The sequence below is a fragment of the Pundamilia nyererei genome, unplaced genomic scaffold (genome assembly GCF_000239375.1).
Source record: "Pundamilia nyererei isolate P.nyererei 1_Seehausen unplaced genomic scaffold, PunNye1.0 scaffold00058, whole genome shotgun sequence".
Classification (NCBI taxonomy): Eukaryota; Metazoa; Chordata; class Actinopteri; order Cichliformes; family Cichlidae; genus Pundamilia; species Pundamilia nyererei.
Genome location: NW_005187459.1, coordinates 2114555 through 2128046, shown reverse-complemented (window position 1 = coordinate 2128046; position 13492 = coordinate 2114555). Strand labels below are relative to the sequence as shown.

Here is a 13492-nt window from a genome sequence, read left to right as displayed (position 1 = left end):
AAGGAAAAGCAATCCAAGATTTCCTTAAGGCAAAGAAATATGATATGCTTTAGTGGCCAAGTCATTCACCTGATGTCAACCTGAGAGAATGTGGTTTTTATTTACTGAAGAAAAAACTGAAGTCAAATAGAAGCAAAACATCATCATCCATGTAACAGAAAGAATCCTTATATTTAAAATTATGTTTGGTTGTCCAATTCATAGCCTCTGAAGGTGGTGGATTGTGTATAAAAATAGCTGTAAGTCCTAAAAAGTTACTGCCAAATTCTTGTAAAAACACTTAATTTAAGCTGAAAGTTTGCACTTCAATCACTTCTTGATTGTTTGCCTTTGTACTGTGGTGTACAAAATAAAATGTGCCTTTGCCCAATAAATTATGGATCTAAGTCTTAGAGAGTGGAAGGGAAAAAAACAAATGAGGATGAAGTGATCTGTAAAGTACAGTGAAGGGGGTAACAGTCATTTGCACATAATTCTGGTGCATTTGAGCTACATGCCTAACTAATGAAACAGCTTGATAGAAATTATGATCCATTTTGTCCCAATGTGCCATTTAGATACACATTCAGTTAACCATCCATTTAAAGCACTCAAATAGAGACCGATTCAAATGTTCCCGCACATAGCGTGAGTACTAAGGTGTAATAAACTTCATGCATTTAAAGTAAGTGCACAAGCACACTCCAACGCCTATTGGCACTAAAAATAATTTAGAAAAGAAAGAAAGAAAGAAGTTATGCACACAAAAGCTGTGCTTGAGGTCCATGAAAAACCATGATAAATAAGGTGCAGACAGGAAAATACTAGAATAAAATGATCAAAATCTATTTTTTGGCTAAAGATGAGCCTATATGTGTGTTAGATGTCAAAAGTATTCTCACCTCTGCAAGTCTTAAATGAAGAAGGGCATTCTCTGTCTCCAGTTCAAGTATTCTCTCCTCTTTACTCTGAAATACGAAGAAATGTGTCCTGAAGGATTTGGGATGCAGTTTGCACAACTCATGTTCAGTAACTTGTAAAAAAAAATCTAATAAACCAATAATAATCTAATAAACCATTCCCTAATGTCTAACAATGACTCACCCTTAATTTGTGCTCCAGCAGGTGTACCTGATGAGCAAATATTTGGTCTCGGTTTATAAAGAGAGGCATTTTGTAGAAGGAAGGAAGCGAGTATAGAGCAGCTTGCCTGGCCTCGTCCCTTTTCTTTCTCAGCTGATCATGTGTTGTCCTCTCAGGTCACATAATCAGATTAGCAACGCTCAGCAGCAACTCTCTCAGTTCTGTTTTACCTGTCTGTGTTTGGCAGGTGCAGACTACAGTATGTTGCCTTCTTACTGGCATGAGAACAATAACCGTTTAATTGTGATTTGAGCATGACAGCATTTTTTTAATGACTTGGCTTTCTTCACTTTCAGGTGTTGGGAGTTATTTGTGTTTATGCGGCCAAGTGTTTGTCACTTTCCACCGACAGAGGGCAGCAAAGTGCGCGAAGAGCGGTTCGTCAAAAGGAAGACGTAAACATTACGAAGAAGAAAAATAGTTCCGCATAGTCACAGGTTTTTCTTTCCCCTGTCAGGCAGGAGACTCACTGCACTGTGGTTCTCCGGTTTGGTCACAACATGGCAAGGCTAAAAGAGAAAAGGCGAGAGAAAATCAGCGTCGCCTCCGAGGTACAGTGTTTTAGCGTTTCTCTCACATTTCCCATCTATCTCTCTGTTTAGCTGACGTCTGATAGGTGCTGTAGCTTTCCCCGTGTACATTCTTAAAATTCATTCGTTTCGGTCGCTCCCTGCCTCTGTGTTTTGTACGTTGACCTCTCCGTGTGTCACACCTGTAAAATCCTACAGATTGATCGTCTGGAGGAGCAGCGGGTGCGTTGCCAGGACAACTTAGAGAGGGCGGAGTTCAGGAGCAGGAAGGAGAAGCTCTCTGAAAAGCAGAGGTGAGGCTGAAGGAGACTATGAAGACTCCACGTTAGTGTGTATACTTCCCACTGGCATTTCAAGGCAACTTTGGCCTTGGGACTGGGACTGTTGTGGAGGAAACGCCCTGCAAGACTGTCCTTGTTAAAATATATACTTGTTATTTATTCCTGCTTAAAGCACGTTATTATTTATTATACCTGTTTTCAGTGATATCAACTTTTGGTGCCCCTCGTGGAGGGCTACACCAATAAGCTGAACTCAGTTGGTGCAGCCCTCCACAACAGTCCCAGTTTCTCATGCGGCTCTTTGGGAAAATGAATTGCCCATCCATCACATTTGAGGAATTCAGGAAGCGTATCTGTCAAAATCAGCCAAGCTTCCTGCTTTGGAAACCCCTTGTGAATAAGGAAATAACCAAAAGTAGCTATTAATACAAAAAACAATATTTTAATGAGTTGAACACTAATCTGAAGTCTAAATAAAGTGTATGAGTTGAGAATATAGATTTTAAAAAGGGTTTGAAATAAACGATGAACATAAGGGAACAAATGAATGTGTTGTTCTGTTGCATGAGGTGTGAAGGATTTGTGTTGGATTTGCTCTTGCATGTCTTTGGCTTTCCTGTTTGTGGCTGTTTTGTGGTAGTTGCAGGTCTGCGTGGCTCTTTAGTGAGCAAGAACTCATGAAAAGGCATCTTGTACCACTTAGAGATTAAAAAAAGAAAGAAAGAAAGAATGTAAAAACTTCACCCAACAGTGATGTTTCTCCTTAATATTGCCTTTTTTTCTTTCTTTAAAAAAAATCAGACAAGATCTGGAGGATGAAATGACCATCATGAATGAGAGGGTGCAGAAGCTAGGTGAGCCTTAATATTAAAATTCTTGTTCATGTGTATTCACTGTGTGTTCTTACTTTTCCTGTGTATTTGTAATATTTATTGAGCGCTCGAGGACCACATAGTCCCGTTTTCACTAAGGGTTAATTGACAAACTGATTAGCAAACTAATCAACATGTCATATTTAGTCATCCTGAAAGGTGCATTTTAAAAAGAAAGCAGGTGAAAATAAAATGTTATTGATGACACATTTAAGGAAACTGAAGAATGTCGTGCTTTTTGAGTGTAGTATACAAAATATTTGTCTTCTGTCTTCTTTTGACTGAGCCAGCTTTCCCATATAAAAAAACAAAAATAGTTTCAGTATGTTGTAAACTGGCCCCAGGCTGCGACAACAGATCATTTGCTGGTTTTGCTCGTGCCAGAGGACTAAAAATAAATAGAAAGTGATGGCTGCTGCATATTTTATACAGTTTTTCTTTTGCTTTTCCAGACAAGGAGCTGGAGATGTTACGAGGTGAAAACCGGAGGAACATGTTGCTGTCAGTCGCTCTGCTGGCTATCAGTGCTTTCTTCTACTACGGGTTTTTCTACAACACAGACAAGTCATAAAACCACACTAAAAATGGGACCCATGATTCTGCAAAGAGCATCAAACTCAAAGCCATCTTGGTACAGGGACACGGTTGTGAACACATGAAAAGGCCCAGCAGACAAAGAAAATGAATTCTGGTTATGCCTTTATATATTTGACCTCTGTACACTTGTAACACTATTCTTCATCTGAATGTTTACCTTATGCTGCCTTCCATTTGCCTCAGATGTCCGAGCTGGGAGTGACATCAACCCTGAGTTAGTAAGGTAACAAAAGTAAGGAAATGTGGGATTTGTTTTGCCTTTTAGCACTTAAAAAACATTGCTCTGCATGTGACTTTTTTAGCAAGTCGCAGAAACATAATAGTAATAGTACAAATTACAAGTGTTGCGGTTTTGGTTGCGGATGCTTCGACTTTCTAAGTCTGACAGGAAACATCAAATGAAAGCAGCATCGTGCTCCTAACAAACCACCATGTACTTGCTGTATTTTGCGCAACATGTCAAATAGATACTTTATCAAGCAGTGCCGGACAAGTCTGCTTTTCAGTCATTTCAGTAAGTGTTTGTATGCATGGTACACAGTATTTGTGCAGTTAAATGCATGAAAATATTTGATGTTTGTGCCCTTTGTATTGTCATTAAGTCAAAGGCCGAGCCTGGAGATTTTTTTCTTTCCTTTTATCGATACTCATGCTGGTCGTACACCTACCTCCTAATAACTGCGCTTCCAGAAATGGCCAACATGCTCACAAATGTCCTTTGAAATATGACTGTACACAGTTATGCTCTGAGATTTGGATTTTTTAAATAATTGATCTGTTTAAATGCTTTTTTTTTTTTTGCCATTTGTGCGTATGTCTTTTAAATCCATATAATAAATGCTTTGTGCCAAATTCAATGCATATTGTTTACTGTTTATGTACTATTTGTAATGTGCTAGGGTTTTTTTTTAGTGACACCTTTATTTATTTTTTATTTATTTAGATAACTTATCCATTCATTCTTCCTGAAAGTAGCAGACTAGGATTTATCATGTTCTGAGAGAACATGTAGGAGATTTTTTTTTTTTTGTAATTTCACAGGTACAGAAGGCGTGATCTCTTCAGGAAACATATTGTTAGTGTCAGAGGTGACATTTTTCACCCAGTCACACAGCCATTGCAGGATTTTTGTGGCAGGGTGGGGAAGTCTGATTTAAAAAGTCTTAAGGCCTTCCTATAGTTCTGAGAATGTAATGATTAAAGCAGCATTCCTGTGTCTTATTTGTATCGACATCTGTTTAGCCTGTCCTTTTTCATCAGCAACATTTTCATCAGGCTATTTTGAGCCACTGATGAAAACAAATTTTAAATGCTCAAGTAAGTATTTTTGGAAAAGCGGGGGGATGTGTTGCCCAATCAGGAAGTGGACTGAACGATGTTTGTTTTTTGTTTTGGTTTTTTTTCACGCAGAAAAACTTCAGATGCATTTTTTTGCTTGCCCTATTTGCTACTTGGCATTGGTTACAGTAAAAAACAAACAAACAAAAAACAACTATATAACATAACCACACCTTACCAAACAAATGTGTGTGTGTGCCCTACCTCCCACGCTGTCTATTATCACCGACTCAGTCCTCGTCAGACCCACGCACACTCATTCTCTCAGCCCCAGATAAAATAAATGTAAACAAGCCTATTATGCAACACGACTGTGGGGTTTAATTGGTGACTGCAGTCTCTGAATATTCATTTTCACCTTGTATTTGATTTTATTGCTCATTTAAAATAATTGGTTTTATAAAATAAAAACTTCTTGAATTAGAAATAAATCAATAACAAATACTCCCATGCAAAAAAAACCCAAAAAACTTTTTAGCTTTACTTTTGGTCAGCTGTTACCATGTGCTTCCTGCACTTTCAGCCTTTGCTTGCTCCTCCTGCAGTCAGCGAGTGACCTTGTGTTCACTTTCATATTTCATGCCACACCGTGTTAAGTCTCCTGAAGTCATGAAAGTACATGACTTAAAAACAATGAAATAACTGAAAAAAAGAGGTCTGTTTGAGCATGAAAATGCCAGATGTCACTTTGAATTCTTTTGTTTCTAACACAGAACGATGTTTGAGCTGCAGTGAAGGCCCAGCATCTCCACCCGGGTCAGATGTCATTACATAAGTTTTTTTGGACGCTGTCCCTTTTGGTCAGCTCACCTAAAGTCTGTTTACATTTTACTCGACAGACTCACATCCACACCTACATTTAAACATGTTAGCTAGTTTTCTTTATTATAGTATTAAAATATAAAAGTACTCACTTTGCAAAAATGTTCATTGTTTATTTTATATTGGCCACATTGCAGACACTCAGCCCCTTATTTCACCTGCTTTTTGAAACAGGCATCTATAATTCCTCTTACAAGCAGAAGGTTTGAACAGCAGGTTGAAGGAGCTGCTGCTTGGTGCCTGAGATGACCATGTTACTATGTTAAGGATATCTGCTCTCACTGATAGCAGCCGACAACATTAAAAACAGCCCAAAGCCAAGAATTCTCGGCACACAAGGATTACTTGCACATACACTCCTCATTATTTGAAACATTAGCCATGTTTAATACAAGCGTCCACTATATTAACAGTAAGTATATGAGAGAAGATAAGAGAAAAAGCCTAATATTTCACCCTTCAGCACAAGAGCTTATCAAAGCAAAGCCTAATGCAGAGATGGTAGAGTTGTTAAATCTATACCAAAGCATCACGTTTTATTAGACAATGATGTTTTACATGCAAATTATTTCCAAAGCTCAAATGCACATCTGTGCCCAATTCAACTTCAAGTGGGCTGGGCAAAAACAAACACCCCCGTTTATTTATTTATTTATTTCAGTGTAAAAATGTAAAAGTATTCAAAAAACTGATTATTAAATAGATTATGAACAACCTGAGATATCTTAATTAAAAAATAAAGGTGATTTGAACAATTTGAAGCAGTGCGTCTAGATTCAGTCACTCTTCTGTCCAAAAATTGAGGCCTTCTTCTCACTCTGCTCCTCCTGCAGTTTTTCTCACTTTACAACACATCTACTTGGAGACTCAGCAGGGAGCCAGTTCTTGCACTCCTGACTTAATTAATGTTACAAATGCCATTTTTTTTACACTTTCTTCTGAGATTTGATGACATTACAAATCAAACTGCATTGAATTACTGGATGGATTGATATATTAAACAAGTCCTGAATGATGCATAAAAGCATCCAAAGCATATTTCTTGTAAATTGCCATCCTTAAAAGCAGCTAACCATTACGGGTTGAGTCATCATGTCTGGAAAAGACTATGTCTTATTCCTGAAATCTACATCTGCATGGCTAAATAAATCCCCTCCATACTTATTTTCTCTGTTAGTCATCATTGCTGTGCTCATAGTGGTGACATATCACCTAATTAGTAATTAGTTCATGCTGAAAAAGAAGATGAGACCTGAGGCAGGTAAAAATTAAAGTCAGGACGATGATGGGCGTAATCGTGTCGTGCTGGGGAGGTAGCGTGTGTCACAACAGTGTCTTTGAAGCGTTAAGCTGTAAGGCTGTGATGGTTACTCTGGGGTAGGAGGGTTCACTCGGTGTGAGGAAGAGGACATGAGCATCATACACGGTGAGTTGATGGGAGGTAATGGGTCAGGATGAAAGGTGTGAGTAAATGAGAGCTGGATCCAAAGACAGAAGTGGCTGCAGTGTCACCACATCCAAAAACCACACAATCATCCGTAGAAGTGTGAGCTACCTCATTATTTGGCTTTATATCTTGAGGACAAGTTGACCTGCAGCGCATTAAAGACTTTCCCCCGCATTATACTTCCTCACCTTGCTTGAACCACTGTAATGAACTGTAAAATTACCTATTTATACCATACATATCCAGTTCAGAACATAGCTGAGCCCCTGGCATGTTTACATAATTGATCAAAATCACTGAGATAATGTTTCGGTCAATTTGATCTGGCTGCGGAAATGAAGCTTTAGTGGGAATTGAGTTATAGCCATAAGGTGTTTGATTTTTTATTAGTTGCTTCATGCACACAAACACACTCCCCTCCTTCTGTTTTTCCTCCTCAACAGAAAATTACAAACATATACAGCCCCTCAGCTTACACGATGATCTCCTCCAAGAAACTGGCACTGACCATGTGGAATTATTAACACTGCCATGTCTGTATTGTACAGTAGATCTTATACCACACGCGATCCAATCTGAATACTTCATCTTTTCTTTCGACTGCTTCCTTTAGACATCACCATAAAGTACCATCTTCCTGCATCTCACCCTATCCATAGCATGCCCCTCTCTCACCCTCCACTAAATCTATGAACCTCCTCTGTGGTTTCCCTCTTCTCCCCCTGCCTGACAGCTCCATCTTCCTGTTGTCACAAGTTGGACAGCACTGGCTTGCTACCAGCAGTATCAGTGCCTGCAAGCACGCAGAAATTGCTGCACAGCTGCAGTCACCGGATCATTAACTGCAACACTTCCTCTTGTTACTTTATTTTAAGGAACTATTTTAAGAATTTAAATGTTTTCTTAACTCCTTTCTACAGAAAAGCTAAAGAAAGGCTGATGGCTCAACTAATCAGTCTTCAGTGTTTTCAAATACTTCAAAGACATCTACTATAATTCTCCAAATACTCAAGCAGTAGCTTGTTATCAAGGTTATGGAGAACCAGCAAAATTATCCATCAGAGCCTGAAAATGTTAATTATTCGATGGTTTATTATTTTTCTGTTACAGTAATCGAGTTAGATAATACGCTAAGAATGTTTCCGCATTTAATGGACACATTAAAAATGGCTGTTTTTTGCTGAAGTTAAGCAAAGATTGTTCACCCGTATGCAAAAGCGTTTCCTGGAATTGAAACCAAATTGATCATGCAGTGATTTGTTTACTGTGCGCTCTTGCAGCCGTGTAACGCATATCACTTTAGAGGCAGCACACTGATATACAGAGAAATCTGCACGTTGTTGTTTATGTGCTTCAGACAGCTGCTGTATATGCTGTAACAGTCAACTCTGCAAAAAGCTGTGATCAAACTTTAAAACCAATCACATGATCATACTTCAATCAGGCGAAAAACATTCGACTCTCTAAAATGGGATCTACTCTATCTATAAATATTGCAAGGATCATCTATTCATAGGGGACATTCGGTCCTTTTTATGTGTTTAACTTCTAGAGCAAACATTGTTAGGCGCCGCAGGTACAAAGCTTAAATGTCAAACAGTTGCTGAGTGTCCACAACACTTACTACTGAGCTCATTGTACCTTGAAAAATGTCCCTTAGTTACACTCAACACGTCACGTAGTGTTATTCTGAGAAGGAAGAGCTTTAGGGCTGGCGTCTCTTTCCTGAACGCACTCTCATCCATTTATAATCCTTCATCGAACACGCATGGACAATCTACAGCAGAGACTACAGACAGCATACATACTGCACATGTACAGTCGCCCACAGGCAATCTGGTAATTTAGCCATGACAATTGTGTACACAAAAACACAAGTGGCGTGTACTTTATTTTAAAGAAAACTTTCATCTAGCTGGGATGGGATTGTCTTTGCTTACCCAGGTAACATGTTTGCACGTGCGTCTAACAATCACCATTATTGGATTATCACCAAGCTCACATTGGAGAATAAGATAACATGTTACTGACACTTTTTGCTGTCTGTCAACCATTCTTACAGCATCACTTCCATCTAAATATGAAAAGACAACCCTGAGAGAAGAAAGGTGGAAAAGTTTGCGTGATTACACAATCAATAGTACTAAAGCATTTTCCATCAAGCTAATGGCTAACTCAGTAACGGTGGTGTTTCTGTGGAGAGCATTTGCTACACTGCTGTAATTAATGTTATTAGTGATGGAATCATTCAACTGTGGACTTGTGCGCAGGTCTGCACGGATCAAGCATTACATAATTCAAGCACTTCTGCTATCCTGTATTGGGTCTAATGGATGTAATATTTAAGTGAAGGGCTGTGGGTGAATTTCAGTGCACTTTCACGGTGTTGTGCAGAAGTCTTGAGTCACAACTCATTTCTTTAGATTTTGCTTTTAAGGAGCCAATCAGGATTTGGTCCACGATGCAATACCAACTGGAACATGTCTGATTGAGAAAGGTGGCCGACATCCAAAGTAGACCTCAAGGAATCTGGAGAAGTATTTCTGAATTTAAAGAAATTGCGAGGAAGCTTGCCAAAGAGAGTTCATGCTGTGTTGAAGAATAAAGGTGGTTACACCAAGTATTGATTGACTTTTAATTAATAAAAATATGGTTGTTGTTTTTTTCACACTGCATGATCTGCCCGTTGTAATGACAAGCACTACAGTTAGGTCCGTAAACACACCAACACAGTGTATTTTAAATCTAACAATTTTTATGTGATTGAAGTGCAGAAGTTAAATTCAGTACATTTTACCGCAACTTTGCATTAACTCTTTGGGGGTAACAGACCTTTACGTCACCTATGTTCAGCAGATCAAAATCAATTGGAGAAATGACCGAGCAGCAGTTTCATGGCAGTGAGAGTTATCCATTTCTTCAATCATTCCAAATGAAGCAGACATAATATATGTAGTTAATTGTGTTGAATTTGTATGCTTTTTAATGTAATTTTAAACATGAAGCTCAAAGAGATGTCAGTGTAAGAGCAGGACGTCATCATTAGTCACATAAACCTATGAAAGACATCAAAAGCTTTAGAAGACAAAATCCATTGCATTTAAAAAAAATTGAACTTGACAGAAGACAAGTAAAGTGCACGATGACAGAATGATTTCTTTGGTTAAAATAAACACAAGAAAGTGAAATCCACCAGTTTATCCACAGGTTTGAAGGAGTGATCTGAATGCGCCGTGTTAAATGTGATTGATACCAGTAGATTGTTGCAAGTGGAACATTAAAAATTACATTTAAGAAAATAACTTGGTAAACACATATTCTTTGCACCATGACAGGAAGAATAAATCTATATAACAACTAATGCAAACTACCCATCCAAAACACACTGGAATCACTTCACGGTTTTTACAAAAATGAACCCCCCCCCCCAAAAAAAAGAAAGAAGAAAGAGAAGAAACAGTGGAGAAATCCGAATCTCTTTCCAAGAGATTTAATGTAGCCTGTGAGCTGGATCTTAGAAATGTAACATTTTAGAAATCGAAGGCCTAAAAAGTACATGAGCACTTTTAGACTGTTGCCACAGGTTTACTTTCTAAGCCCTGCGAACAAACAGGTGGTTGCCTGATTTGGTGAGTGACCGAAAGCAACATCTGTTAAGGCAGAAAAAAAAACAAGTTGAACAAACATCTCCTGCTCTCAAAGCGGCCAGTCTTCTTCATGCAGCGCATTAGCGGCCCTCAGCATCCTTCACCTTTACCCCACTTTGTGATCAGCCCTAAACTGACTGAAGGCTCCACTGCTTTCAGAGTGGTGACTGATAAAGTTGATAGCTTTTACGAGGAGCAAACACACTGACCTTTGTGGTGTTGTTGTGTAAGAGCTATTATTGGGACAAAGTAAGAGGCAGGAACAGTAGCACACATACAGTACTTGTGAATGCCAGCAGAAATGGCAAGCAAGTCTAAGTCTGTGTCGAAATTTAGCTTGCAAGAAAATACTCTGTAAAAGCAACTACTTGTTCCATGCAGAGCTGTTTTTTCTCTTAAACAAGTATAAAGAATAGGCTGCGTATGCACCAATCAGACTGCTATCAGCGAATCAAGAGCAGAAAAGATGGAGGGAAGGATAGAAACCTAAAAACAAGAAAAAACGAAGATGGATTTAGTTGGAATTTCCTCGGATACTATCGTGTCCTTTGGGAGAAATCCAAAGCTCATGATGATCACAGATCTCTCAGAAACTGTTAAGGTTGTCATCAACTGAAACTAAACTGACGAATAAAAGTGGGAGTGAAAAAAACACTTTTCACTTGGCTGAAATTAAAACTGGACGAGAAAAACAACTGTGTGCTATTTGCTTAAAAGAATTACTTAAAAATGAAAGAACAGTACAGAGAATGTTTCTACTCCTGACCTTTGCCAGTGTAGTCTAAAATATGCAACTAAATTCAAAGTTCACGCATAATTTGACGACTAAAATATGTATTATCTGGTGCAGACATTTAAAAACACAACAACGAGAACAAAAAAAAGTCAAACAAATTCTGTCTGGAAAAAAATTAACTGAATTAATGACTTCCTGTTGCAAAGGTGGGCAGTGGTTATCACTCTTTGCCTCACAACAAGTAGTTCCTGGGTTCAGATCCACCATCTGGAGTTTGCATGTTCTCCCTGTGCCTGTGTGGGTTCTCTCTGGGTAATCTGGCTTCCTCCCACAGTCCAAAGACATGCAGTTAAAGTGCCAATAGGTGTGAATAGTTGTTTGTATTGGCCCTGTGAGACAATAGTGACCTGTCCAGGGCGTACCCTGCCTCTCACCCTATGGCAGGCTCTGAGCTCGCAATATCCTCAACACATTTCTGTTTTTTCTGCAGTTTTCGAGTACCATGATGGTTTAAAACTAGCTGCACGAGCTGCAGAATGACTGGTTTTTAGTTTCAATGAGGTACGAGAAGCGCTTCCCAAAGTGTGACCTGAATAGGCCCACCTGCTCAGTGGCCTTCTCGGACATGCTGGTTTCCACGACTACTGCAGAACCGAATAATTAAACTGAGCTGATGCTGCAACGATTTATCTGCAATGTGGGTGTTTAAGTGTTTCATCACGAAACAGAATTTAGCTGCGGTGGGAACAGTGACTTTATTTAGTGGGCTGTATGTGGACTTCTTGGAGAAGATGAGCAAAAGCAGTAAATGGCTTCTATGAATGCCTCTGCCAACAACAGGAGACTCTAAAGCACAGAGGCCAACATCCATGAAGATGAAAGATATACTGTACATTACTCACAGTGAGTTGTGTATATAAAGTATATCTTAGGAAAAGGCACTACCATTAGATTCTGCAGTTTCCAGAGGAGCAGGCTTAAGGGGCACACAGAGAAATGTTCACTTGGGATGACATGTGTTGAGGACAAACCCCTACTAAGAAAGGCTCCGTGCAGATTGCACAGATTAGATTGCACCTCAGTGCCACTGATGTGATAAAGTTGTCCGAGGTCTCTCGACAGGAGAGGCTCAGCCTGACATGAAGCTTTTGAGATTTCAAGCATCTTCTGCAGGTACAAGTTAGTTGCAAAGATACAGCGCTTACAATTATCGAGTCAGTTCTAGAGCTTCCAATCATTTGATTTTACTGGCATGCTGGTCAGCATCAATTAGAGCTTGTATTGTTGAATTTATTAAAGATTTAACTGTGCATGTAGGTTTGTTCTCAGTAATTAAATAGTGTTTCAATGCTCAGTAATTTCAGTTTAAAGAACTAATGATGCAGTCATCAAAGTAGCTTTCACCTAGGTTAAAGCTGGGTATTGCAAGCTGTATATGCTGTATTTTCAATTAAGAAAAAGTAAGGAATGTGAAGTATTGTGTAAAAGCAGGATGTGGAAGAAGAAGTTATTGAAGGAGAGGAGAAAAGCTTAAGTTTCCTGGTCTACAAAGTTATCTTCATTCCTGCGAGGCTCTGAAAACCACGGCAGATAAACGGCTGCATCAGTCGCTACGCAGGCTGCCGGGTTTACTTTGTGTTTAACAGGTGACACGGACCCATTATGATCATTCTTCTCACTTTGTCACACACCCGTACACGTGCATTCAGCTGCTCTACTCTTGAATCATAACTAGAGATGTCGATGGGATGAAGCAAGATAAGGTCCAGACAACCTTTCTCATTTCCTGCGCTACCCAGACAGAGTGCATCATATATTTTCAATGCGAACGCATACCAAGGGGTTAGTAAATTACGTGAAAGAAATGCTGATTTGACTTCCGCAGCCTTATGTCTCACCTGCTAAAGCTGGAGGGGAGGCAATCACAGCTAAGTAGCCAAGATCACGTGGCTCATGTTTTTACACGTTTGTGGTACCTCTGGGTTTTTCTTAACCACTCACAAGCACACATATACAGGGAGTGCAGAATTATTAGGCAAATGAGTATTTTGTCCACATCATCCTCTTCATGCATGTTGTCTTACTCCAAGCTGTATAGGC

At 39.2% G+C, this 13492-nt stretch overlaps 2 protein-coding genes across 2 annotated transcripts in view; one reads left to right on the top strand and one right to left on the bottom strand.

Moving 5' to 3' along the window:
- Positions 1-1181, bottom strand: part of kif25 (kinesin family member 25) — a 10555-nt gene extending 9374 nt beyond the window's left edge. Inside the window, exons 1-2 of the mRNA XM_005734446.2 lie at positions 1084-1181; positions 882-947 (exon numbers count right to left, since the gene is read on the bottom strand). Coding sequence (XP_005734503.1) covers positions 882-947; positions 1084-1152 — 135 coding nt within the window. The 5' untranslated portion in view covers positions 1153-1181. The remainder of the gene's footprint in view (positions 1-881; positions 948-1083) is intronic.
- Positions 1182-1255: 74 nt separating this feature from the next.
- Positions 1256-4263, top strand: ccdc167 (coiled-coil domain containing 167). The gene is made up of 5 exons (XM_005734447.2): positions 1256-1321; positions 1419-1673; positions 1851-1945; positions 2735-2787; positions 3258-4263. Exons 2-5 carry the CDS (start codon positions 1623-1625, stop codon positions 3374-3376), a joined length of 318 nt encoding a protein of 105 aa, XP_005734504.1. The 5' UTR covers positions 1256-1321; positions 1419-1622; the 3' UTR covers positions 3377-4263.
- The last annotated feature ends 9229 nt before the right edge of the window (positions 4264-13492 follow it).

What these genes read in the sequence shown, in the direction of transcription:
- ccdc167 (XM_005734447.2), top strand. Translation starts at nt 1,623, where the DNA reads ATGGCAAGGCTAAAAGAGAAAAGGCGAGAGAAAATCAGCGTCGCCTCC. An exon ending in AAATCAGCGTCGCCTCCGAG is followed by an intron (nt 1,674 to 1,850) that starts GTACAGTGTTTT and finishes AAAATCCTACAG; the next exon opens with ATTGATCGTCTGGAGGAGCA. An exon ending in TGAGAGGGTGCAGAAGCTAG is followed by an intron (nt 2,788 to 3,257) that starts GTGAGCCTTAAT and finishes TTGCTTTTCCAG; the next exon opens with ACAAGGAGCTGGAGATGTTA.